Source organism: Hippocampus zosterae, chromosome 5 (assembly GCF_025434085.1).
Source record: "Hippocampus zosterae strain Florida chromosome 5, ASM2543408v3, whole genome shotgun sequence".
NCBI classification, from domain to species: Eukaryota; Metazoa; Chordata; class Actinopteri; order Syngnathiformes; family Syngnathidae; genus Hippocampus; species Hippocampus zosterae.
The window spans coordinates 1,609,757-1,637,274 of NC_067455.1; the positions used below are offsets into that span (position 1 = coordinate 1,609,757).

The window sequence follows — 27,518 nt, forward strand, 5'->3', positions numbered from 1 at the left end:
CTCGCGGCCGTCCGTCTCTGCTCCTATACCTCCGGCGGCTCTTCCTCCTCGCCTCTCTTTTTTTTGTGTGCTTCCTTTCAATCCCTTCCCCTGGCTCACCTTTTCCTGGATTTACCTCGCCACTAATCACTTCATCTCTTGTTTGTATTCCAGCGGACCCACCACCACCTCCGAGAGAGGCCATTTTCTGCGCCCCTTGAACCAAACACCCCCACAAAAGCTTCCAGGAGCCCACCCTCCCCGCTGGCTCTCCCATCCATACGTACCTCCATTCTCTGCCACGCATTTTTCAAAATTACATGTAATTATATTTTATTCCCCGCCATCGTCCGATTATTTGCCGGCACAATAACTTTCACAAATTGACATATTTCTCCACAAAAGTGATCGTCTTTGAAAGCCACTCCCCAAATCGGAGATCGTTTTTCTCCCCGTTTGAGTTTGGTTGATTTTTATTTTATTTTTGGTGGGGGGAGGGGCAGTAAGGGTGAAAGAGACGTCATTTATCACACGCTTAATTAGTCACCCCAGTTGAAATGGGACCGGCAATTTGGGAGCCGAGGGCAGAAGAACGGCAAAAGTGGTGGCTTGCGGTGCCTCTCGCGGTGTCTCTCGCGGGCGGGGAGCCATTTCCTGGCTTTGTGCTTACTCGTAATTTCCAGCAGTAGCCTCCCCCACCCTCCTCCCCCTTCTGGCACTTAAAAGCTTCCCTCATTATCACCCACCAGCACCCCATCACAGTTACAGCCCGTGCCAGGCCCAGCGCCAACGCGCGCTAATCCAAACCGGGAATAAAAAGCAAGGAGATAAAAAGTACAGCGTGTTATCTTTAGATATGCCGGAGAAAGAGTTAGAACGACGAGGGGGTGGGGGGGAGTCTCCCGCGGGCTCCCCTGAAGTCACCGAGCGAGTGCCGGTCCGCGTTTACCATGCGCTGATGAGGTATCGAACGAGCGCCTACTTTTGAATGCGCCGTACCGTCATTACGGAAACTTTTGCGGTTGAATCGGTACGGGAATGTGACGGGCCGCCTCCGAACTTGAAGGGGTCACTTTTCCGGGCGTAGTCTGAAAAGCTTAGCCACGCCATTCGCGCGCACTCGACATTGGCAACAATCTCAAATCAAAGCTGCCAGTTTAAGAGTATTCGCCTGCGACCTTTATTTTTTTTTTTCCCGTCCACCAAATTTGATCCGGTCGGCTTTTCTGAATGAAGCTGCTTTTTTTGGCGTTGCGAATATTCACGAGTGCGCTTTTGGAATCAGCCGGCGAGCTCGAACCTGCACAACAGAAGCGGCGTCCCATCGTCATGTAAAAATGACGCCCACGGCCAGGCTCCGCATCCTGGCGCTGGTCGTCCTGCTCAGTGCCGGCGAGGACGCGCTCCCGTCCTCCGCCCCCTCCTCCACACAGCCCGGCCCCTCCGCGCCACGGGCCCCCGAGAAAGTTGCGGAAAGCCCCGCGGAGGGAGTCCTGGAGACCCCCCCGAAACCCATGGCCCAAGCGATGTTCCCCAAGAACGTGACGTCATCCGAGGCCCTGGCCCCGCCCTTGGGCGCCGCCCAGGTGGCCCCGCGCCTCATCGACGTGTGGATGGACGTGTGTCAGGGTTACTACGACGTGATGGGACAATTTGACAACTCGTTCAACTGCACCAAGGACATGTTCATCTACTGCTGCGGGACGTGCCACTACCGCTTCTGCTGCCCCGATCGCAACCGGCAGCTGGACCAGGACAGCTGCAAGAACTACGACTCGCCCGCCTGGGCCAAGACCGAGTCCAACGCCTTGGTCGTCGAAGAGGAGCTGGGGCCCGACCCGGACTTCGACCCCCTGAAGCAGCAGAGCCACAACACGGGCTTTGTGATCGGAGGCGTGGTGGTGTTCATGGTGGCCGTGGCCGTGGGCATCAAGGTGGTCTTCAACAAGGTGCAGCACGAGGCCATCCAGAGGGACCTCAACATGCCAAGGTCAGCACTTCGTGACCTCTCTCGGGCCTTCTGCTTGCATCTCTATTGATTGCAAATCTCTCCTAGCCCCTCTCTCTCTCGCTATCGCTCTGTTTCTCCCTCATCACTCTCTTCTCGCAGATCAGGGGTGTCAAACTCATTTCACATTGTGGGCCACATACAGACTCTGTAGATCCGTTAACATGAAACCGTACTGTGCTATGAATCACCCAAATCTCATCTCTCGCCTTTGTTTTGGTCTCAAGAGGCATCGTTTGGCGCTTTCACGTCGTTTGCTACGTTGGGTCTATCTCACTGAGCCTGCTGTTTTCTTCTCCGATCAAAACAATGTCGTCTTCTCCTGTGATCAAAACAGTGTGCCCTCTAGCGGATAATACACGAATTGCATTTTATTGAAACTATTCCTTCTGTGTCTTCAATGCATTTTTTTTTTTTTGGTTTCACTTTTAAATGATCCCGTGGGCGGATCGAACCTCCTTGGGGGGCGGGGGGGGGGGGGCAGTTCCGGCCACTCTGTCTCTATCATTCTGTTCCGCTTTTTCTCTCTCTCTCTCTCCGTCACTCCATGTCTGTCGACATGATCTCCGCGTTCTCAGTGGTGGAAAGTATTTACCGTTGTCTACTTTCAAGTAGGGCGGCCCGGTAGTCCAGTGGTTAGCACGTGGGCTTCACAGTGCAGAGGTACCGGGTTTGATTCCAGCTCCGGCCTACCTGTGTGGAGTTTGCATGTTCTCCCCGGGCCTGCGTGGGTTTTCTCCGGGTGTTCCGGTTTCCTCCCACATTCCAAAAACATGTGTGGCAGGCTGATTGAACACTCTAAATTGTCCCTAGGTGTGAATGTGAGCGTGGATGGTTGTTCGTCTCTGTGTGCCTTGCGATTGGCTGGCAACCGATTCAGGGTGTCCCCCGCCTACTGCCCAAAGACAGCTGGGATAGGCTCCAGCACCCCCCGCGACCCTGGTGAGGATCAAACGGCTCGGAAGATGAATGAATGAATGAATGACAGTTCCAAAAAAAAAAAAAGTCATTTTTGTTTGTCTACACCCCTAAATGTACACTTGACGCATCGGTACTCCTACTTAGATTTTTTTCTTCTTCTCAATATCTGTACTTGGACGAAGCGCAGCGCATGAGAACTTCTTTTCTGCACATGCGCGTGTGAATGATGTGAAGAAACGAGGTTTTCAGGACTCGATGAATGGCCCAGATTCATTATTCGGCCTTCGCAATCCTTCTCTTAGTCATCGGCTGGAAAGTGCGAGAGGCTGCCGCCGCAAACTCCTCCGCCGGGCCTTTCAGCTCTGATGTCGGCAGTGCGCCGATTCCATACGCGAAGCCGACATTTGATGGATCCAAGAGAAAAATGAGTCGTCTTGAAAATATTCTGCCGAATTCACTTTCTGTGGGAAAGTATTGAGATTTAAGCGGACATTTGGTTGGATAATTCTTTATTCTTGACGATATCCTTCTCCTTAAACCTCTCAACTTTTACATTCATAAATCAATTCTTGCCATCGAAGCCAAATTGCCCATTGAACAAAATTCCATTTCCAAGACTAAAACGTTCATGTCGTCAACCAACGTTTTTTTTTTCTCTTTCTCCTTTCTTTCTACATACATTCTTGCTGCTGGAGGCTGTAAATTTCCCCAGTGTGGGACGAATAAAGGATATCTTAACTTAACTTAACTTAAACAAAGCCGTGTTTTTCGCTAAGCCTTTTTGAAACGCTCCCGGTGCCTTGTGACCCCCTCCATAGTTTCTATCATCCATGAAAATAACCAGAGCCGGCCTATGTCTCCACAGGCCCCCCGCCCCCGAGCAAAATTGGATTTGTTTGTTTTTTTTTTTAGTTCTGCGAAAAATATTGATCATCTATACGCCTACTAGTGCACTCGAAGCTTTGTTGCAGTAGGGTTCGACGAGAAGCGCATGGGAATGGGGGTTGGGGGGGGGGGGGGACGATATCATAACAGTTCAAGTGACAAAGGGGGACCCCGAATATCATCTCGGATGACTTTTTAGCCCCAGAGGCGTCGCCTACTTTTGTAAAGCAGATGATGTTGACCGTTCAAAATCTCAGCGGGTCCTTATTTGGACTTTGCACCCTTGTAGAGCCTTGGTGGACATGCTGCGTCACCAGTCCAGTCCGGTGCAGCAGGACGAGAGGAACAACAGCGTGGCTCTGACCATGGGGGACGGCCAGGGGACGCTGGGGAGAGCTCCCAAAAACCTCTACGCCCCGGGACTGCCCAGCAAGGACAACAGATGTGAGGCCGCACGGCTTTTTTTTAAGAGCACAATTGTCTGCGTGGCCGATGGAATGTGTGGAATGCCTGCTTTCGAATAAATCGTGGAGATGGGAAAAAAAAAAGCGTTGGCCGACGTTATCTTTGTTGTTTAATTTTTATTTTTTTAATAACAACAGCACGACTTTCAAGGCTCATTGTTGTTGGTTTATTTTATTTTTTTTCAACGAGCAGAGGTTTGCAGCAATCGTTATTTAAGATTTTAATTAGCCATTCATGATCCGGGCACTTGAAAAACCTCCGTAAGGGTGTCGAGTGTGCTTGACCAAAAAAAAAAAAAATCTCTTAGTGGGATAAAATTGCCGTTGAGCCGATGATGAAGCATCGTGTTCTTTTTCATTCCAGTGGGCAACCTGCAGCACAATTTCATCCACACGTCAGGCTCCAGCCCCAAACACACCGCCACCATCGGTAAGTGCTGACATACGATTCGGGCCATGAACCGTGTTTGTACCTTAGGAGGAAAACAAACGGTGCAGCAACATGTCGACTGACAATCTAGAGTCAAAGGAGTGTTTTTTTGAAAGGCCGCTTCATTGACGTGAAGGCCTAGCGCAGGGGTGTCCAAACTTTTTGCCAAGGGGGCCAGATTTTATGTGGTAAAATGTCGGGGGGGCCGACCATGGCTGACATTCTTTACATTGAACAACAATATTGTTCAGCAAATTTTTGTAAGCCAGTCTGTTTCACATTTCCATTTTTATTTTAATTTCAACAATCTTAAGAATTTCTTTTGGTTCATTTGAAATATGACATCAGTCAATATAAACACGGAGTGATGTCTTGTTAACTCGTGAGTGATGCCCTCTAGTGTCTAAATGCTATTACTCATTTAGTGAATGCGATTACTCATTTGGCCACTAGAGGGAAGCAGTAGTCTATGAAACATCACTCACCAGTCTACGAGACCTCAGTCAATGCAACACGTGTTCCATTGCGCCCAACCTGCGGCCCAGACGGCACTGATTTTATGACAGGGGCCGAGGGCCGGATGAAATTCGACCGCGGGCCGGATTTGGCCCACGGGCCGGACTTTGGACATGCCTGGCCTAGCGCTTTGATCCAAAGAACAAAATGTGCTCAAATGACCTGAAATGCTCCGATGATTGTCTGATTTGGATGAGATCATTGAACGTAGCACACCCCTCCGCCCCACTCCCTTTGACTTGTCGCAGAACGCACGCCTCGGATGAACAACGCTCAGCTGGCGGCGGGGGGCACCTTGCTGTCCAGTAAGCACAACAACACCAAATCGCAGCCTGCCTTCCACCACTCCTTACACAACCTGGCTCAGCTGCCCCCCTCCTACGAGAGCGCAACCAAGCCCGAACTCAACCGATACTCCTCGCTCAAACGGCTCGGTGAGTACGGTCGTTTCCCCCCGCGGTGATTCTCTCCCAACCCCCTCACCCCCCCTTAAGGAATCTCCTTCCGCTTTCAGAAAAAGGTCTGGACGAGTACTCGTCCGGTTACTGCACCACCAAGCGCCGTCCGCACACGGCTCAGCCGGCCCTTCAGTCGTCCCAGCACCACCTCCACTGGGGGGGCGACTACACCCTCAGCGGGAGGGGGACGCTTCCCAGACACGCGACCCGGCCCTGGATTCCGCCGCCGCCGCCGTCCGGCATGCCGGCCTCGCCCACGCCCACGCCCAACCCGTACCCCCTGGACCTGCCGGAGCCCCAGTACAACCCCAACTACGACACCCTCTCCAAACCCAGGAAGGTCAAGTCCAGCGACCAGCTGCTCAACATGGGCGACGTCCCCGGCAACACCGGCACCCTGTCCCGTCTTTCCAAGAACCAGCAGCACCAGTACTACAAGGCCATGGCCGCCTCCGGTAAGAACTCGAATACGCAGACCCTCACCCGTAAGACCCAAGACCGGCAGGACAGACACGAAAGACACGAGAGACACGAAAGACCCGACCGGCTGCTCATGTCCCCGGACCACTTGGAGGAGAGGATGGGCGGGATGGGGGTCGTGGATCCGTACGCCCACTCGGGAGGGGGTGTCCCCACCCTGCCTCGCCAGCAGAAGGCCCAGTCCCAGCAGAACGTGTGCGCCACCCCCTCCCTGGACCGCCACCACATGATCAAGATGAACTCTCACCCGACGTCTGGCAGAGAGCAGGAGAGGAACCCGGGCGCCACCGGCCACATCAGCGGGGGGATGGGCTGGGCGGGGGAGACGCCCGGGGCGGGCGTGGTCATGGGAACGGGAACGCTAGGGGGCCACAACGCCCGCAGGATGGCTTTCGCAAACAAACGGCAGAACACCATCGAGCAGCTGCACTTTATCCCGGGCGGGGGAGGCGCCGGCGGCGGGTCCGGGGGGGGCGGCGGTGGCGGTGGGGGCGGCGGCGGCGGCAGTCAAATCAGGACGGGGAGCAAAAATGAGGTCACGGTGTGAGGGGGGGGGCCTTGTGCCTAATGACGAGCTCACCCCTCGCCACGGGACCGCAGCGCCCGTCTGCATTTAATCTCTCGATTCACCGCTGCCAGAAATCGAACAAGGCGACGGTCCAACACTCGCAAAATGTTCGCTTGAAATTTCAGGAGATCAACTCACGTCTTTACAGGTCAGGAATTTCAATTCGAGCGTCCAACTGTTCAAAGTTTCACTCTTTTCTGTTTTTTTGCACTCTAACAATAAAATAAACAACAGGTGCCACCCTCAATTGGGATTGTAATTGCCGATAAATAGCACAAGATGGCAGCAAAGGACTACTTTTGCCTAAATGAAGTTCCTCAACTCACTTTTTTTTTTTTTGCACCCAGGTGCCATGTGATTACTCCACAACAATTACTTTGGAGTTTCTCGGCAACTACATCTTAATGATGTTTTTTTTTGTGGTGGGACGTGCCTCCAACTCGGGTTTCCCACACCAACTCGGGCTTCTCTGTCCGAATTGATGAAGTCTTCTTGGGTGGGACGCAAAACGTCCTCTCAGACCAATCGAGCGGTCCAGTTGGGATTGCAATTGCCTATAAATAGCACAAGATGGCAGCAAAGGACTACTTTTGCCTAAATGAAGTTCCTCAACTCACTTTTTTTTTTTTTGCACCCAGGTGCCATGTGATTACTCCACAACAATTACTTTGGAGTTTCTCGGCAACTACATCTTAATGATGTTTTTTTTTGTGGTGGGACGTGCCTCCAACTCGGGTTTCCCACACCAACTCGGGCTTCTCTGTCCGAATTGATGAAGTCTTCTTGGGTGGGACGCAAAACGTCCTCTCAGACCAATCGAGCGGTCCAGTTGGGATTGCAATTGCCTATAAATACCACAAGATGGCAGCAAAGGACTACTTTTGCCTAAATGAAGTTCCTCAACTCACTTTTTTTTTTTTTTTGCACCCAGGTGCCATGTGATCACTCCACAACAATTACTTTGGAGTTTCTCGGCAACTACATCTTAATGATGTTGTTTTTTTTTGTGGTGGGACGTGCCTCCAACTCGGGTTTCCCACACCAACTCAGGCTGCTCTGTCCGAATTGATGAAGTCTTCTTGGGTGGGACGCAAAACGTCCTCTCAGACCAATAGAGCGGTCCAGTTGGGACTGCAATTGCCTATAAATACCACAAGATGGCAGCAAAGGGCTACTTTTGCCTAAATGAAGTTCCTCAACTCACTTTTTTTTTGTTTTTTTGCACCCAGGTGCCATGTGATCACTCCACAACAATTACTTTGGAGTTTCTCGGCAACTAGATCTTAATGATGTTTTTTTTGTGGTGGGACGTGCCTCCAACTCGAGTTTCCCACGCCAACTCGGGCTGCTCTGTCAAAAATCACCTGGACCAATGAGAATAGCCACAAGCATGATCGCTTGCAGGCAAATTTGCTCATGCCGAGCCGTTATTTTGCTGGATCAATTGTTTGATGACGTCAGGATGTCAAAACGTGATCCTAATTGAACCGGGAAAACGTATGCCCCCCCCCACCCCCTCCTAAATCGAACACCTGTTGTCATATTTGCCGTTCCGCCCTCCTAGTTCGCCCCAAAATGGATTGGATAAACCGAAATGAAGTTGACCTGGAAAGTTGACGATGCCTTTTCGGTTTCTCCTGAAATTTCACCCGGAAGGCGAATTGAGCCTATTGAGACAATTCCAATCCGCGTCATAGTGAAACGCCTTCCAAACGACCACTTTTTAAAGCGTCGGGGGAGCGCTCCACTTGTGCGATAGCATACATCAGCCATATTTTGTAAGTGAATTTGCCATCTTTGCCATATACACAGCAGTGCCATTACTTGCACAGAGCGGTAGGGCGGAGGAACGGGGGCGGTACGGTACATGTTGTACAGTCGACGCTTTTGAAAAAGCACTCAGGAGCCATATTAGATCATAGATATATATATGCGCATGCACGCACACAGACGCAAAGGACTGATGAAGGAAGAAGAAGACCTCGTGGGAAAGACAATTTATGAAAGAACGGAGCAAACTAGCTGCTGGGCCAGCCCTCGCCTACAATGATTTACGAGGGAGATGATTCTCGTGGGTAAGCAGAAGGATTGTTGGTCTGCCCTCGCCACAGGGAGGAACTGACTCGTGCCGCTTCCCGTCGGCAAGAGTGACTTTTTTGGGACGACGTAGCAGCCAGGACGACGCGCGCACTCAAAGCGCGGACAAACACGGAGCAGTCCGACGCCCGCGTTGCCCCGTGTTGCCGTGTGACCTTAGCTTCGAGGAGGAAGTCTCGCCGGTCGTCGCCTTTGCACTGCCAAACGTGTCAAAGACGCTATGACAAGACGACAGCGTCCCGTTGTTTGAAATCAGAAGCTGACTGCAAAAACAAAAATGGGCTACCAAATAACCAAGAGCCATGATTGCAGTGGATATGAAAAGTCTACACGCCGCTCTTCAAATGCTTTTTTTTTTTTTTGTCCAACGGGTGTAACTCCATTTTGAAAATCCTTTCGAGAGGGGACAAAGAGCTGAAATAATGAGGGTGTCCACACCCTCCGATAACTCAGACTCAAACATTCACATTGAAAACTCGCGTGAAAGCCGTATCGACAGTTTTAAGGTGTCTCAGATTATTCATTCATTCATTCATTCATTCATCTTCCGAGCCGCTTGATCCTCACGAGGGTCGCGGGGGGTGCTGGAGCCTATCCCAGCTGTCTCCGGGCAGTAGGCGGGGGACACCCTGAATCGGTTGCCAGCCAATCGCAGGGCAAACAGAGACGAACAACCATCCGCGCTCACACTCACACCTAGGGACAATTTAGAGTGTTCAATCAGCCTGCCACGCATGTTTTTTGGAATGTGGGAGGAAACCGGAGCACCCGGAGAAAACCCACGCAGGCCCGGGGAGAACATGCAAACTCCACACAGGGAGGCCGGAGCTGGAATCGAACCCGGTACCTCTGCACTGTGAAGCCGACGTGCTAACCACTGGAACTACCGGGCCGCCCGTGTCTCCGATTAACCCCAGATAAAGTTCAGCTGTTCCCGTAGGCTCCTCCTTCCTTTTTAAAACGCTTCATCCAAAACCGTAGCCTTTGAACAAGGGTGTGTAGACTTTTCATATGCATGGTACATAAGAATAGTCAACTTGCTTTAACGTAACCGAAGGTGATGTTTTTTTTTTCTTTCGTTTTTGTATCGATTTAATCAGAGCACAAATGACTCGTATAGAATGAGTGGAAATGTCGCAGAGGTTGCACGCATCCAACATGTCCTTCAAAGCCATTTTCTGGAGATACTCTGGAGAAAATCTACCACAGAGGAAGCTGGTCAGACAATCACCATTGCAATGCGTTTCGCCAATTGTTCCAAACACGCCAGCGAGATTGTGTACGGGCAAGGAGACGTCGGGACGGCCGGGAAGCCCTTTCCAAAACACGTGCCCACGCAAAGACCTTGTCACGCACTGCAGCCAGTAAAGGGGTGAAAACACGCTGGAGAAAAAATAACCCCAACAAACATCAATAACAACGCTTCTCAATACCAAGGGCTATCCTCTCCTTACACACTGTAGTATGTGATATCTGTGGTCCATAGAAGATGCTCTTTGATTTTGTGTCGGTATCGTCATTGCGTATGGAGAGTATTCATGTCGATAACGATAGAAGAGCAATCGCAGCACAGTTTTGAAAGAGTCACCGCGCGAGAGAGAGACTCAAATTTTGCACAACTAGACTAGCCGGGCCCCCCCGTTTTGCTGATGGTGGGGAAGAATTCAAGCGCTGGCTTTTTGTCGACAAAAGGACACGGATTTCATTTTGAACAATCTTCCTTATACGCAGTGCTCGATGTCGTTGTTCTGAATATGATGGCGTGCTCTTATTGATGATTATTATAATTGTTATGGTTATTATCCGCGATTCTCTTATGATGTGATGTTCATTTACTTGGTGGGGTTTTAGTGTTTTATCGTTTTTCGGGATGACTTTTAGCTTCCTCACTAGGTTCTATTTTGTTCAATACATGTGGTTCCTTGATGCATGCCCGGTTCCGTTCTTTGAAGAAGCATTTCTAGTACGTCTGGACTCTTAAGGTCATTTTCTTGTTTCTAGCTGTACGTACTGTGCCTAGACCTTGACCTTATGGTGTCTTTATCTAATACAATTGCTTGGGTTGAGCAAGAAGTTCTAAAAAGGGTATCGGGGAGTTGTTTGGGATGCGCTTTTTTTTTCCCCAAGGCCCGCCACCAGACGAGCAAAGGTCCCTCGTTTGATTCTCGTGAGTTAAAACCTGTCATACCATTATACACATGTGACGTTTCATGACTTGAAAAACATCCGTGCATATTTCAGGGAAATAGACCCTTTTCAAGGTGATGCCATATGTCCATCCCAATCCGTATTTGCTAATGTTATCAGACTTGTAGGTGCAACAATTACTTGATTACACCAATCAGTGATCAATATAACAAGCAACTATTTTGATATTTGAGGAGTTGCTCAGAACTAATGCTCAAATGTGGCCCAATTGACGCCGCGTGTCGATCTGTCTTAAATTGCTAGTGGTGGCAGAAGGGCTAGCACACGGGCGTGCTAATGACAGTCCAACCTCTTTTCAACCAACCCCGTTTACAATTTCCTCCCCTATAACGTTCACATTTCAAAGTCCCCATTTCACGTAATCCATTTTCCGATTTTGCTGAGAACGAACACCTTTATAACGTAAACGTCATTATATCAACCAGATTTTCGCCACAAAACCTCCGTCGCTGTACGTACTTCCGGAGGCACGGCGGACAATGCTCTGAAAACATGTCTGCCAAACGGAAGCGAATCTCGCGGTTTGTGATGGACGAAACTGTCGCTCATGTTTGCCGGCTGAATATTTTCATATATGAAGTAGGAACAGTGCAGTTGTCTGTTTCGTGTGTTATCAAATCATTTTTCTTCATATTACACGTCCGTCTTTTTACATCTATTAATGTTCGTATTGCATTATTAGCTGGCGGCCATTTTATAGGAAACGGTGGCGACGAACTCCCGTGACGATGTAGAGATTTTTTTTCCCCTCGAGGTGCGTTGTGGCGATGTTGGACTGTTGGGGCGGCCCCTCGGCGGTGTCTAACCCAAATTAATCCGGTTGTTAATACCACCACCATGGCATTGTAGTTGGAGGAGCTGTCAAAACGACATAAAAACGCAACGCCATCACACTAATATCCGGTGGTTAGGTTAGCATGAGGGTCTGCTCGCAGCAATTCTTCCTCTGTTAACGTCTTGGCATCACGAGTGTTTTACTTCTCTTGTTCGGGTTCCTCCGTGTCCACGTCCCAAGATCTTGTTTGTCATTTGTTCTGGTCTTATTAAATTAACAAATACAAGCAAGGCAACCGAAGGTAAGATAAAGCTACACATACCGACGTCACGTGTAAAGGGTCTATTAAAGAGGGAGTAGTACAGTATTGGGGTTTTTTTTAGTTCTTAAATTTGAATAGAGCCACAAAAGCTCTGTAGCAAAGTCTGTAAACTCTCACAAGCCATATCTACCCAAACTCATGTTCTCCCACTTTTCTAAATAGTGAATCTAATTTGTGCAAGTAACGTATTTTGTATAGCTAGTACAATCAGAAAACTATTTTGAGTGATATCTGCATTGATTTGAGAATTAAAAAGCAAATTCTGTGTACGTATTTAATGAATTGTGCAGTGCCAAACTCATAACGTTTGCAGTCTTGCTTATTATGATGGTCTTCTGCTTGGCTATAGCGGTACACCACTGTATATCTTTTTCACCGCTGAGAGCCAACAATACACAGGAATGTAAGGGACCTCTTTTTTTGTTGTTGTTTTTTTTTAGCGAAATGAATGAACATGGTGTGTGTTTTGAACCATTATGAATTCATTTAGAGCGAGGATGCTTAATGGCCACTTGAAATGTCAAACAAAAGCATTGCCAAAAGTAAATGACAATTGTAAGGACCGTAACGGTGTACAGTAGCCTAAAAATGAATTTATTTTCATGATAATACATTTCAAACCTCCCTCCCCCTCTCTTTTTGTTATTGTTCAACGCATATGTCCCCTTGGATACGACAATGACTTACAGAGAATTTGTAAAATAAAGTTGGTGGGAAACATAGTTTTGTCTTTTTTGGGGGGGATGGGGCAGAGGCAGGACATATTGCAATGAAATGGTCTTCACAGATGACATAAAAAACTTAGTTGTGGGTCAGGTATTCATATTATATGTTGCATCTTCCAATGATTAGCAAAAAAAGAAAAGAAATACATTTTATTTTGGAGGAGGGAAATATCTAAAACAAAGAGGATAATGGCCTTCAAGGACCAGAGTTGCCCACCCGAGTCAACATTAATAAAAGCAATGCAGAGAGGATACAGTACAGCGGGAGAAAGGTGGCTCGACGTGCACATAAATGGAACAAGTTGTATAATGCCGGGGCAGCGCGGTTATGCAGCACCTTTGGGGGTGGATAGCTCCACTTCTGATATGTGAAATGAAAAGTAGAAAGAGTCCTCAAATAACTGTCTCGCTCGCACAAAGTTATAGTACCCTTTGCGCTCTCGCCAAGGCAACTGAGCTCCTGTGATTGCATTTATTGCAGTGAGCTGTATTGGGAAATCGCAGGAATGAAATAGCACAGCAGTTTGCTCTTTGGTCCACGCCCGAATCATGTTTGGAGCGCCACTTGTAGTTTGCGTAGTTTGCCACCAGGGAGAGCAAGGGCTGATCAACCACAATTGAGACTTGACATCAGAGTGACCCAACAATATGAGGACCGATTTTGGACAACCCTGGCTTAGACTTTTGCTTGATTTGCACCGGTGCATTATGTTTGCTAAGGAGAGTGATCATGTGGATACAGCTCTTGCGTTAGCCATCATTAGCTTGCGTACTGTAAGGGTCCCTAGTTCTATACTTTATGTAATGACCCCTGCGCCCCTCGTGAGGATAAGCGGACGAGAAAATGGATGAATACTTTATGTAAATGTATTTTGCACCTCGTTTGCTCCTTTCAAGATAAGGCTGATGAGACAGCCCCGTCCAAATGAATATTTCAATGATGCATTCATGACTCTGAAATGAGAGTTCCATTTGATGGAGAAGACTCGCTCCGTCCTCATGATTCAGACATGATGAATACTTTGAAAATGCAGAGTGACGCAGAGCTGCGATGATTCAAATCTGTGTGATTACAACCATTGACGAATAAAAGGCAGGCAGAGAAATGATACGATAATTATTTCATGTTGAGATGGAGAGTCGCATGCATTTCTCTACCACTTGGGAAATTTGATAACCAAATTCAATTTTCAATGGTATGTTCAATGCACTTGGAAATTCTTTTTGTACTCTTCTGACTGACACCTTTGCAAAATGAGATCCCTATGATACCCCAAAGGCTCTCTTGGGACAATCGCTTATGCAGTAAAAGCTGACTACGAAAATGTCGGGGGGGGAAAAGCCAACTAGAACATCTGAACTTTATTTGGGGTTCATCAGAGATACTTTAAATGGTGACAGATTTGCACCGACTTATATTTAACACAAGTTTAAATATGATTTGTATATTCTCAACACTTGGCGGCCCGGTAGTCCAGTGGTTAGCACGGCGGCTTCACAGTGCAGAGGTACCGGGTTCGATTCCAGCTCCGGCCTCCCTGTGTGGAGTTTGCATGTTCTCCCCGGGCTAGTGTGGGTTTTCTCCGGGTGCTCCGGTTTCCTCCCACATTCCAAAAACATACGTGGCAGGCTGGTTGAACACTCTAAATCAGGTGTCACCAACATTTTTGAGGGTGAGAGCAACTTCATGTGTACCGATTGTGTGAAGGGCTACCAAATTGATACACGTCTGAAATAACATATTTGTCCAAAATACCTTCAATAATATGAGGATGTGTTATTTTTAATACTTGATGATTTAAATTGTCAGACTTTGATCGTGTTTCGAAATGTCTCACAGTACTGCCAATGTTTGCATTTTTAAATCATAATTTCTACTAGCAAATCACAATGTCCAGGCACTGGCGGGCTACTCAAGTGGTCTTCACGGGCTACCTGGTGCCCGCGGGCACCATGTTGGTGACCACTGCTCTAAATTGTCCCTGGGTGTGAGTGTGAGCGTGGTTGGTTGTTTGTCTCTGTGTGCCCTGTGATTGGCTGGCAACCGATTCGGGGTGTCCCCTGCCTACTGCCCGGAGACGGCTGGGATGGGCTCCAGCACCCCCCGCGACCCTTGTGAGGATCAAGCGGTTCGGAAGATGAATGAATGAATGAATGTTCTCAACACAGGGTGTTGGAGCCTATCCCCGCTGACTTTGGACAGTTGGCGAGGTACCCCCTGAACTGGTTGCCACCCAATCGCAATGTTGAGTGTTCAGTTAACCTACCGTGCATGTTTTTGGAATGTGGGAGGAAACCGGAGTACCCGTACAAAACCCACACAAGCACGGGGAGTACAATTGAGAACTCCACACACGAATGCCAGAACCCGGAATTGAAAACTGGACCTACACATGCCAAGCCGTTGACCACGGTGCCGCCCAATACAGTAATATATTTAGTAATGTTTATGAATTTAGGTTTAGGTTCATTTTTAGGGTTGGGTGGATTTTGTTCTGAAACATCCTATGTGCGAATTACAACGCATTGTGAAATTCGGATTGCACAAGATTTTATAGGTCAAACTTATCGGGGAATTCAAGCAAAAAAAAAAATTCCAATAATATGTTTTATGCGCCTCCACAAGTCTAAACAATGGGCATCAAAAATATGTTTATGGACACAAAGCACCTTCTGATTAAAATCTGATGTTCATCAGTGGAATTGTTTTTCACTTCCCTATATATATATATATATATATATATATATACACAGTATATATGATTAATCTTTGTCTAGACGGTGTGTGTGTGTGTGTATATATATACAGTGTATATAGGCAAAAAAAGTATTTTGTGTGTGTGTTTGTAGAGCAAAAACATGAGTCTTAAAACTTTTTTTATCCATTGTCTGCACTTAAAAACATTTAACTAGCATGACATTGTCTGGGTCGTCGTCCAAAGAAATTATTCCACTTATCAGAAGATTTTTTTCTTCACTGCAGTGGGCAAGTGATCTTGTGTACAAATGAATAGTAACAGTAAAATGTGGTTGGGGGTTGGGGGTGGGGGGGGGGGGGGCAGCGCGTCCTTAGTACACTGTATTGCCAAAAGAGCAAAGAGTCCACCGTCCAGCCTCGCTGCTGATGCCTGCTACCCGGAAACATTAGGAGGGCCGGAAAGGACCGATGTTTGGGGAGCACACGTCATTCACTTTTTTTAACCCCCAAATAATTATCGACCACCACCATTCCAACCTTTTCCACCGGCTAATAGTGTTTCTAAGCCCCATTCTTTGCTTGAGTTGGATGCGGAAGGACGACGGCATTATCGGTCTATGATTGATTTCCGTGCAGAGGGAGACAGACAGGCGGGCAAACGGGTTGCCGGACTTGCATTAGCCTTTTGGCTCGGCGTTGTTGAAAATGGCTCTGGCTAAGCACTGGAACACGGCACGCAGCAATGGAAACGAGCGCTAGCTGCTAGCCCGTGGCTAATAGCTAGCTCGGCTCGAAGAAGAAGAAGGCGTGACAGGCCGCATCCGTCTTTCACGTTCTCCACGACCAGGTATGTCTATATTATGTCCAAATAATCTAATCCAGGTCGACAAAATTTACTGTTAGCATCCCGAGTGTAGTTTGCGTATGTTTTATATGGGTGTTTGTGCTATGGCTAACGTTAGCATGGTGCAGCCTACCCCCCTCCCCTTGACGAAGGCAGAACAGCTCCGCTCTATCGGGCCAGTTTAAATGATCTAAACCTGGGTGATTTGTAGAGTTTCTAAATATTTTTCCTCACCACTTTTCCCCCCTATTTCTTTGAATAAAGGCGCCTTCCTCAAAATGGCCCGTTGTTAGTTAGCATGTTTAAACCCGCCTCCAGTGTTTACACTGTGCAACAAGGGCAATGCTAATGTGTGCGCTTCTTTGCTTCTTTTCCTCGTTTTTCCCCCCCCGCAGCAGCAGCGGGATTGATGCTTTACCCGAAGATGCGAATCGGCCCAAACTACGATAAAACAAATCCCTCGCTCATCACTCGGGGGAGCTCGTTGTGCAAAAGCTCCGTAGGATCGATTGGAGGAAACGGTAAGAAGTGAAGAGGTGAGCCCCAAGAAAAACAAAAACAAAACACGACGTACAAAGTGAAACATTGGAATGCAGCCAGATTTTTTTCCACATGTTTACAAATGCAACACACAGAAAGGAATACATCAACACCACTTTGTATTCGATTTGAAATCATATTACCAGTTAAATTCCCCATTTGTATATTAAACGAAGGAGACCGCTGGATTGTTTTGTTTGCATTGGTTTTAAGATTATAGTCGTCCCTGAAGGAACTTAAAATGTCATTAGAGCAATATTTACACTGATACACTCATTAATATTTAGCGAACCACCAGTAAGATGAAAGAGATATATTTAGGGTCTATTACTTCTGCCCAAAGTGTTAATATTTTGCCCCCATTGTGAAAAATGACTCGAGCAGTGAGGATTGGATGAAAATGATTTACAATTATTTACAGACATTTACGATGACGCAATGCGTGACTAAAGAAGCGTTTCATCAGTAAAAGGTAAACCCGGGTGAGCGGAGTAGTGGCGCTCTCTCACTCATCAAATGTTCATAATTGTATCAGATAAGAAAACCTTTATTTGTTGTGATGAAATTTGGGGACAAATGAAGTGGGATTGGGTAATTTTCCCACAGTATACAAGGGCGCCTCGACACCCTGGTTGGTAATCTCTGATCTTAATGGCGTCGAGCCGAGATTTATTAACAATCGCTCCTTCGCAAAGATGATCAAGTGCAATTTTGATCATGTAAATGTTTGGTGTATGTTCTCGGTATTTTATTTTACTTGTGATTATTTATTTATGTGGGGGGGTAATCATCTCTCACTAGTGGCGATCCGGTGGACGAGTGGTACACGTGTCGACCTCACAGTGCAGAGGTTGTAGGTTCGATCCCAGCTCCAGCCTTCCTTTGTGGAGTTTGCACGTTCTCCCCGTGCTTGCGTGGGTTTTCTCCGGGTGCTCCGGTTTCCTCCCACATTTCAAAAACATGCTTGGCGGGCTGATTGAACACTCCAAACTGTCCCTTAGGTGTGAGTGTGAGTGCGAATGGTTGTTCGTTTCTGTGTGCCCTGTGATTGGTTGGCAACCAGGTCAGGGTGTCCCCCGCCTACTGCCCAAAGACCGCTGGGATAGGCTCCAGCACCCCCCAAGCGACCCACGTGAGGATTAAGCACTTTGAAAAATGAATGAATGAACCTCTAACTAGTAAAAGGGAGACATTTGAACATTTATTTAGCATCAATGTGCTCCTACCCAGCTGAACCACTTCAGGGTAAGTTGTAAAACGTCAAATGCTCATTAGGATGACTTATCCGAAGTGGCTAAAGAACAGATTGCAATATATTACGCTGTTTGTGGTTTTTTAATATTTTTTTTTTAACCCCACATGATGTGTTTTGTTTTAAACCTTTTCAAAGTATGAATTGGTTGACCTACTGTAAATGTGCCGCACTTGCTCAAATTGTTCAAAATCGGGTCGGAAAAAGACAATTGGTTTCGTTGGTGTTTGGAATCTAAATATGCCGTTGGAAAAAAGAAGCACCGCTGGCTACTGGATAAGACGGGAAGATGGCAAATGTGACCATCGGTTACAGTTTGCAAGTGACGGCATAAAAAAAATCGAACCGAGTCGATAGCTTTCTCAACTTGGTGTTCCTTAAATGTCCGTCAGCTTTGGAAGACATGACTTCCTTCTGTGACATGTATTTTTCTTTAACTTTGTGTTTTTTCCAGCGTCAGGGTCTTCTTGGCTGAAGACAGATGAGGATTCTCACTTAGATCAAGGGAAATGTCAAAGCAGTAACTCGCAAAGGAAGCAAGAGGAAGTCGATTTGAGCCGCTTTGGTAGAAATTATTCGAGGCAAGTTTGAAATTAGGCGGACCACTTTTTCTATTTTTTTCTTTTTTTTTTTTTTTAAATACTTGTGAGCTTCCCAGCTACTCCACTGCTTTTGGAAGTAAATTGTGAGCAGTGGATGATCGCGGGTACCAATTTTGTTCAGTCCAGATAGGAAACTTTGAAGTGACTTTCAAGCGTCTCTGGATAAAACCTTTTTGACAGAAGCGTCTTTAGGCTTTTTTTTTTTTTTTTTTGTCATTGATGTTCCTCCCCTTACTTCACGACTCTGTGTTGGGACTCTTGTTGCTGCTCTAAGCACTGGAGGTTTGACTTTGCACTCGGCCCCCCTCGCCCGCCCCCTCTCCCATGTGAGTGGGGAAATGTTCCAGTTTGGAAAATACAATTTGGACATAATCGAGATGTTAAGTGGGCACCAGGCCCACCAGTTTAAAGGCCTTGGTTTAGACCGACAACTGCAGCATCAGCAGCAAGTGCAACTCCACCAGCACCAACTCCAGCAGCAGCAGCAGCAGCAGCAGCAGCAAGCCGAGTCGTCTGGAGCTCTTCTGTCCGGACTTGGCTTGGGCCCCCTGCAGGGGTCAAGAGGTAACGCCTTTTCTGATTCCGCCTCCATTTTTGCCAAGATGAGTGCCCCTCCTCCCCCGCCTTTACAACAGCAGCCCTCCTCGTCCCAGAGCTCTCGTTCAAAGTCCAGCAAGATGAGCAGCAGCGGCGGCAGCGGCAGCGGCGGCTCAAGCCATTCTTCAGGCTATCCGCAGTTCCTGCGCTCTTTCCACCCGTCTGAGGCAGCAGTAGCGCAGGAGCCGTTGCACCCGAGCGCAGGCCGCTTTGAGCACTTTGCCGGAGGAAGTAGCAGCAGTGCGAGCGCCGGGGGATTAGGAGGATTAGTCACGTCCGCGCCTCCGCCCCCGCCTCCTCTGCATCCCGGCCTCTCTGTCGCCCAAGCATCGTCCGGCCCCTCCTCGTCCTCCCCTTCCCCTTCGACCTCGGCGGCCACCTCTAGCAGCAGTGCAGTCAGCTCCTTGGGACACCAGTTGGTGGGGGCCCAGTCCGATGCACGCAGCCTCCACCAACAGTTTAGTTGCATGCTAGCGGCTAATCAGTACTTCCTGTCTGGGGTGCCCGCTAACGCTAGTTTAGAGCAGTTTCTCGTTCAACAGGGTAGCCATAATCATTTAGGGATCGGTTTAAGTCAGGCCGCCGGGGAAGCTAGCCTCGCTCCGCCCCCGGCGCTGCATTCCTCTCACTCGCATAGCCACTCGGCTTCGCCGTCGCAGCAGGTTCCGCCGCCGGCCGGCCAGCAGCAACAGCTTCCGCCTCACGCCCTTTCTCATCCTCACTCTCACTCTCATCCTCACCACCCGCTGCACCCCGGGTCCCAGCCCTCGTCGCTGGGCGGCTTTGACTTTCAAGGCATCCCCGTGCTCTCCACCAATCAGATCGCTTCGCTGATGCAGCAGGAAGGAGGTTTGCCGCTTCCCTTGCCGCTTCACCTGTCCTTGTCTAAGGATGACGGTAAAGCGGAAAGCGCGGGCGGTGGAACCGGCGGCGGCGCTAGCGCGAGTAGCAGTAGGAGGAAGAAAGCGATGGCCGGCTATTTGCCCCAGAGAAAATCGGAAAGCACGAGCAATGGCCCCGGTAACCCGAGCGCGAGTGCTAGCAACGGAGCGCTTAGCCATAGTCAGCCCCCGGCGTTAATCGGAAGTGGGCTGGGCTTGTCCAATCTGGGCGGAGACCCCTCATCCCTGCTTGCTTCATCATCCTCATCCGTAGTTTCTTCTTCCTCCTCCTCCTCCGCTCCCTCTTCCTCCGCCGCCTCGGTGCCGCTTACTAACGACTCTCTCCTTTCTAAATCCGATAACCTGGGCTCCATACAAGCTCACCCCCCAGAGTCCGACCCCGAGTCGATTTATAGCTGCGGAGAGTGCGGCAAACGCTTCCCGCACCTCTCCAGCCTGCGCAGGCACATGCGCATGCACGAGCCCACCGCAGCCGGCACCAGCAAATGCGCCGCGGCTTGCCCCAATCCCGTGCACATTAAAAGTCAGTGCCACCCCACCCCGCCTCATTCGACCCGAGAAACCCCCCGGCCCGTGTCCAATCGTTGCCCGAGCCCAGACAAAATATTTCATTGCCCCGATTGCGGGAAAGGCTTTAAGAAAAAAGGACACCTCCTGCAACACGGTGTCCTGCACTCCTCGGCCCGCCCGTACGGCTGCCCCACCTGCTCTCGGGCTTTTAATCGTAGGGAGTCACTGACACGGCATGAGAAGATACATGAGGAAAAGCCATTCCGATGTCCTGCCTGTGGTCGTGCCTTCCGCGAGAGCACCTCTCTACTCAACCACGCCGCCTCGGGCACCTGCGGCAAGCCGGGCAGGGGACCCAAACAACGAGGCGGCAAGCCGGCAAGCGATGGCGAGGACGGGATAGGGGGAGGTCGCGGAGGAGGGGGAACTTATCCGAGCAATAGGGGGGCGGTTTATGGCAAAACGGAGGAGAAGGAGGAGGGTGGCGTTAGCGTTGTCGGGGAAGGAGAGCAAAAATCAGGCGTGGGATGTGATCTGTTTCAGTCGGCGAGGGGGGGGGATTCAAATGACAGGGACAGAGGCGACGCGAAATACCCCACTGACTACTCTCGGAATCGTTACACAGGCTACCATGAAGACCACCGTTCTCAAGGTAATCCGTCTCCATGCTACTCGGGCGCATCCCCCTGCGGAAGCGGGATGGCCGGCGGCCCGGCCCTGAGAAAGGCACCCCTGGCCCCGACCCTGCACCCGCACTCTCAGAGCCACAACCAGCACCATCATCCGCAGCAGCCGCAGCAGCAGCAGCAGCAGCAGCCCCCCCACCTGCCCCTCTCCTCCCTCCTGGATGACTCGGAGGATGATGTCACTAGCTCCGTCAATAACGCAATCTCCGCCATCACCGCGGCCACGGGAAATCGAGACGACCGGGGCGACATCATAGGAGGTCTACTCGGGGGGCTCGGTCTGGGCCCCCTGGGCTCGCCGTCGACCTCCGGCATGGACAAGAATTTCCGAGGCGCCGCCGCCGCCGGCAACCAGGAGGCGTTGGCCAACGATCCGCCCAATCCCGCCGCCAAGCCCAAACGTCCCCGCAAGCCCCGAGCCAAGAAGGACCCGTCGGCCGACGGGCAGCCCCCCAAACGTAGGCAGTACACGCCCAGGATGGGAACCGGCGGGCTCCCTCGCACTCACCTCTGCAGCGTCTGCGGCAAGGGTTTCGCGCGCCGCGAGACCCTTCGCCGGCACGACCGCATACACACGGGAGAAAAGCCTCACCACTGCACGGTGTGCGGCAAGTATTTCCGCGAGGCGTTCCACCTTAGCAAGCACCAAACGGTTCACTCCGGGGCGAAGAATTACAAGTGCAGCATCTGCGGGAAGGAGTTTGGCTACTCGCAGAGTCTCCGGCGGCACAGCAAGCTCCACCAGAAGGGGGAGATGGAAGAGGTCCCCGCCACGCCGGCGGCGCCGGAGAACCTGAACAGCTTTAATCCCAACCCTCAATGCGCCGTGAGCCAAGACGGGGGCCAGAACCAAGTCGCGAGCACCTCCTCCTATTACCCCTACCCTCAAGATGTCAAGCCTCACGATTCGCAGCCCCCGGCTCGCCTCTACACCTGCGCCATCTGCTGGAAGTCCTTCCGCCACCACTTCCACCTGACCGCTCATCACCAGACGGTTCACGAGGGAGGGGGCGAAAAGCATTTCTGCTGCGAGGTATGCGGGAAGGCCTTCGCTTACTCCAACAGCCTGACCCGACACCGGCAGTCGCAGCACGGAATCACCCGCGGGGAGCCGCCGAATCCTCAAGATGGCGGCGGAGGAGGCGGCGCAGGCAGCGGCTCCTCTGCGGACAACAGGGGGGGGAGCGACGTGAACCAGTCGGCGTCGGAGAGCGAGGCCGCCACCAACGCCCTGCTGCAGATGGCCCCGGCCGTCGACGGCCACGGGCCTCCGAGTCTGAACGTTGTCGCTCACGGCCACCCGCAGGTGGCGCCGCCGCCGCAGCAGCCGCCGGCCGGCTATTCGCCTCTCTTTTATGACGCCGCGGCGGCCCAGTCGTCGTCCTCCGCCGCCCAGTCCTACTCGCAGCCCCTGCCCCCCAATTCCACCGTCATGCCGCCCCACCACCCGCACTCCCCCGCCGGGGTGAAAGGCGAGCACATCTACCCGGCCGGATCCCGCAGCCGCACCCTCCACACCACGGCCCCGTTCCAGCCCCTCACGGAACTGCCCTCCGCCGAACATCACCATCTGCATCATCATCATCATCACCACCCCCACCTTCATCCTCCTCATCATCAGTCGGGCGTCCAGCCCCAGCAACAGCTCGACTGCAGCCACCCGTCGCCGCACGATGAGATCAGACGACGCAAGAAGAAAAAAAAAAAGTCCGATAGGAGAGAGCGGCAGGGAGCGACTCGGTACCAATCCCAAGACTTAGTCCGATTCGACGGCGGCCACAAGAAGAGAAAGATAAGTTGCACGGTCAGGGGGCGGCCGGACAAAAAACAAGGCTCGCTTCGCTTGACGATTAGGCGGGGAGAAGGATCTGGCGGCGGCGGGTATAAACTTGTCCACAGCGGGGGTGTCAAGGTTCAGGTCCTGTCGTCCTTAAAAGTTCCCGTGAAGCGTTTTGGCTGTCCTATATGCCCCGGTTCGGTGTTTTCCCGCAAAGCGGGGCTGCTCGTCCACATGGCAATTAGACACCCGCAAAAAGCCCAAAGCACTCGAGAGCGACTTCGCTGCGCCGTATGCGGCAAGCAGTCTCGGAGACCCCTGGCGGCTTTCGTCCATCGGGCTTCTCATCGCGCCACGGGGACCTTCTCCTGCCGGTGCTGCCCGGCTCGCTTCTGGAACGCCGTCCTCCTCCGAAGGCACGAAGGATCCTGCGGCCGAGGGAGCGCGGCGAGGCCGCCGACGCTCTTAAAGAGACAGCCCCGAGATGGTGCTCAGGGTGACACGCCGTACCACCCGCTCGGATCCACGTACAGATACTGAGCCCCCCCACCCCCCCCGATGACAAAAAAGGGACTAGGATTGACACTCTGCTGAGTCGAGAACCGAGTGTGGTCACAACTACTGTAAAAGCATCCAATGAAATCACCCGAAATGCTTCCAGATTCTTTTGGAATGTCTTTCAAAAAAAAAAAATGTGACTGTTTCCATAGGATCACTAACCCCTTAAGTGCATTGACACTACGCTCGGCAGACACTGTGCGGTCACACGGCAACTTTAGATAACCTTCCCTGCACACGTATCGCTCCTCCTAACCCGCACAGCTTTATTATTATTATTTTTATTTTTATTTTTTTTTGCTCTATGATAAACTGTGTCTCTGCTGTGTACTTTGTATGGTTCATGTAGCACCTCCTGAGGATTTTTATTTGACATTTTAACATGTAAAGTGCTTTTTTAATTAGGAACTAGGGACTTTGGGATGAAGACATTTGTCGATAGTCTTGTCAGTTGCATGTTTGTTCTCCGGTCGAGTTTTTTGCTGAGATGATATGTGATGGCTTATTCAAGTATATCCCGGAAGTTTGTAGTGTCAATTTGATATACACCCCTAGTGATTATAATCACATATAGATAAAAACATGTTGGTGGTAATTAGTATCGAGGGTCTCTCGCTCACTCACCCCGCCCCTGCCAAAGTGAAGAAACGTACAAAAAGCCTTGCTTTTTACGTTGGCTTCATTGATTTGCATTTTTCTTTTGTTCCTTAGCTTTTATACCAAGGGATAGAGCGCAAGGTACAGTAAACAAACTATAACGCGTTTGTCTCGTGTTATTTGTATGCTCTTTTTTAGCAGTGACTCTTTCTACCAGTGCTTCACTTTGTGTTTAAGACAAGGACCTATTCTCGGAAGAGCAAAACGTACTCTTCCGCATATTTATGTACGTAACCGTATTCATACCAATCGTAGGCTGACCCCCCGCAACCTTTTAGTGTGTGCTGAGTCGCAATCATCATCTGACCGTCGTGCTTTTTATTTTCTTCTAAAAAATGTTCATTTCCTCACATGAAATTTCCATGTCTGTTTCATGCCTTTTTTTTTTCTTCTAAAGAAAAAATCTATAGTTTTAGTAGATTTCTATCACTTTATTTACTGAAAAGCCAGTAGTTGATTATATTTGAAATGAATAAACCTTGTGTGTAATAAATGGTTTGCCTTTCTTGATCCGAGCCGAACGGAAAGCAATGTGGGGGGGTCGTTGCGGAATTGGAGGACATTTTGGGGTTCAAAATTCTTGAAATGTATACTTGCCGTTATGATTTTCTGCTACGAACCCATCAATAATAATCGTAAAAATACAAATATAGTCATACCTCGGTTTTCAACCGTAATCCGTTCCAGTAGGCTGTTTGAAAACCGAAATCACACACTTAAAAAAAAGTAATCTTTATTGAACACTGCTCAATCAAACTCACTTCCTCGTGTAAAGAAGGCGAGAGGAGTTAAGTGGCGCATTCAAGTGCGCCCACATTGGTCGAGAACCGATTTTCTGGCATAACCCGAGGCATAAAAAAAATCGAAATTTATGGTCGAGAACAGAGACGTTCGAAAACCGAGGTTTGACTGTCATCGTTGCCTTTCTCTACCGTTTGTTTATAAACATTCGCTGCGATGTATTTGTATTTGACAAAAGGTTCCGTTAGTTGATAACGGCGACGCACTCGGAACCCGTGAAAGAAAGAACTCAAAAGCCAGCCACTGTCATTGTAAGTCCACTAGGTGGCAGTAAATGACACCGGAGCGCGGTTCCCTTGCTCTAGCGTGGCTTGGCCATCCAAGTCACGTGGACTCGCACTGTGACAAGGCACAATGCTGCGTGGCTGCGAATTCTGCCCGTGCCCCCCCCCCCCCTCCCCATGAAATGGAACAGGGAAAGAATGTATGCATTCGCATGTCTCTTGAACTGCGACCAGTTGACCTACATTCCAAACAAAACTCAGACCGATAGCCACGGTCTATCGGACTGCACTGATTTTGGACAATGCTCCAAATGTACAGCAGCCTAAAAGTTGTAATGATACGAAGTCTAAACAGGTGAGTCCGAATCACTGTGCCGCGGCCCTTCGCTGTGTGTGAGAGATTGTCATGCTTCGGAAAATTCCAATAATTGAAATTACCTGTGTTCCCATAATTGGTCTGAAGGTTATTTAAGTATCTATTGAGTCCAAGGATGTTAAGTGACAGGCAGGGCAATTAAATACGCTTTTATTTTGGCAGGACGTACATCAAGCTGAGGTCAATCAAGCCTCAGCTCGTTTACATTGAATGACACACAGCTGGCCTGGGGTATGTTTGGGACGCGGTGGCTGCCTGGTCACCCCCCCCCCCCAATTTTTTTTTTAAATGAACGCGGGGACACGAAAATCTGACTGATGTTTAATTATGCAAGCCCAACACTTTTGGGTCCCACACAGGCTTGGACTGGCACGGATCCCGTTCAAGTATTTAAGCTCACGTTGAAGGGTTTGAAATCTTGACGTGATATAATTAATTTCTCGACATTACGAGCTTTTTCTGTAACCACATTGTAAGATGCAGTTTCTTTGAAGACCGAATACAAAATTGGATTGCAAAAAAAAACCCAAAACAAGAAGAAAACTCACCCTACCGTCGTGTTACGTTTCTTCAAATGGTTTATTCCAATATTGACCGCTTCTGTACACCAATTTGACACGCCTACGAAACATATTAAAGGAATTTAAGGTGACACATCAAATTCTGATGGACAAACAAGTAACGCATAATAGTAGTCATTCAAATGTGACACAGTTGTAGTCAGGGAAAACTCGGGAAATCTTGGGGCTCGTCCTCGAGACGACCTCTTAAACGTTAGACCAAAAAATGACTAAAAGGGTTGTACGTGGAATTGTCAAGTCCTGATACAACTCCCCAAATCAAGCCTGAATCCATGTCTACGCGCCCCTCTTCTGTATTGGTTCACATCATCGTTCATTTTAAGGTCGTCACGTGTGTTCTCACGCTAAGTAAATGATTCGCCCGCCAAGGGTGTCCTTCGAGCCCTGTCAACTGTTTACTTGTCAACTCGAGCACATCCGTCTGTGGGCCGTGCAGAATTGGATTCCTGTGGCGCGCAGTTTTGCTTGTGCTCGGGTACAGTTCAGCGAGCAGGGCCGCCCTCGTGCCGTTTTGTTTTTTTTTTCTCCTCCTTGCAACTCGCTCTCACGCGGCTCGAGCATGCACGGAGGGAATCCGAGTGGGCGGGACTAACCGACCTACTTCTAGCCAATGGGGGATCTCGGAGACGGCGCCTTCTCAGCCAATCAGAGCGACAGCCGCGAGCGGTCGGGCTTGTCTCCGCGTGCTTGGTACACGTGAGCCGAGGCGCTATTGTACAGTCCGGCGGGAGGCAACGTGGGAAAAAAAAACTGCACACTCACGTTTTCATTGGATTATTATTGAGGAGGCAAATGTAAAAAAAGACACGCCATAACCTTGCCACTCAGACAAAATGCGAACGTAAAGACGGCGAATTTGTCGCTATTTTACGGGGTCGGTCACGTTCGCGCGTATGCTCACTGTGGCGCGGTGCTCTATCCGCGGAGTAAACAAACAAGAACAAGTGACAGCGGCCGTCTCTCTCCTCGAGGTGTGGCACGAGAGTGGGCGTTGCTCATAAATAATGGAGCGACTTCGGAGGGGATCAGTCAAGGAGTTTTGGCCAACCCTCTCCGGGTTTATTCGGCGACGTTTGA

At 49.7% G+C, this 27,518-nt stretch overlaps 2 protein-coding genes and 1 long non-coding RNA gene across 9 annotated transcripts; 2 read left to right on the plus strand and 1 right to left on the minus strand.

Annotated features, from left to right (window-relative positions):
• The first annotated feature begins 1,109 nt into the window (after positions 1-1,109).
• On the plus strand, positions 1,110-8,187 carry LOC127600488 (protein shisa-7). 4 transcript variants are annotated; one of them, XR_007962360.1, is made up of 6 exons: positions 1,110-1,969; positions 4,083-4,237; positions 4,622-4,687; positions 5,452-5,637; positions 5,718-7,640; positions 7,939-8,187. XR_007962360.1 is itself a non-coding variant. In XM_052065097.1 (5 exons), exons 1-5 carry the CDS (start codon positions 1,317-1,319, stop codon positions 6,686-6,688), a joined length of 2,031 nt encoding a protein of 676 aa, XP_051921057.1. In that variant the 5' UTR covers positions 1,110-1,316; the 3' UTR covers positions 6,689-8,187. The 4 variants fall into 4 exon arrangements, 1 of the variants encoding a protein (XP_051921057.1); XR_007962359.1 differs by having other exon boundaries at positions 5,718-7,347; positions 7,641-8,187; XR_007962361.1 differs by having other exon boundaries at positions 5,718-7,056; positions 7,641-8,187.
• On the minus strand, positions 4,420-27,247 carry LOC127600697 (uncharacterized). Its single transcript, XR_007962401.1, has 3 exons — positions 27,204-27,247; positions 26,409-26,481; positions 4,420-4,629 (listed from the first exon to the last, which is right to left on the minus strand). It is a non-coding gene; the product is annotated as an uncharacterized LOC127600697 (long non-coding RNA).
• Positions 15,906-24,952, plus strand: si:dkeyp-69b9.6 (uncharacterized). Of its 4 annotated transcripts, none has more exons than XM_052064951.1 (3): positions 15,906-16,381; positions 16,774-16,914; positions 18,625-24,952. In XM_052064951.1, the coding sequence occupies exon 3, from the start codon at positions 19,111-19,113 to the stop codon at positions 23,782-23,784; it is 4,674 nt and encodes a 1,557-aa protein (XP_051920911.1). In that variant the 5' UTR covers positions 15,906-16,381; positions 16,774-16,914; positions 18,625-19,110; the 3' UTR covers positions 23,785-24,952. The 4 variants fall into 4 exon arrangements, with proteins under 4 accessions (XP_051920911.1, XP_051920913.1, XP_051920912.1 ...); XM_052064953.1 differs by having other exon boundaries at positions 16,774-16,899; XM_052064952.1 differs by having other exon boundaries at positions 16,777-16,914.
• Positions 27,248-27,518: the final 271 nt, after the last annotated feature.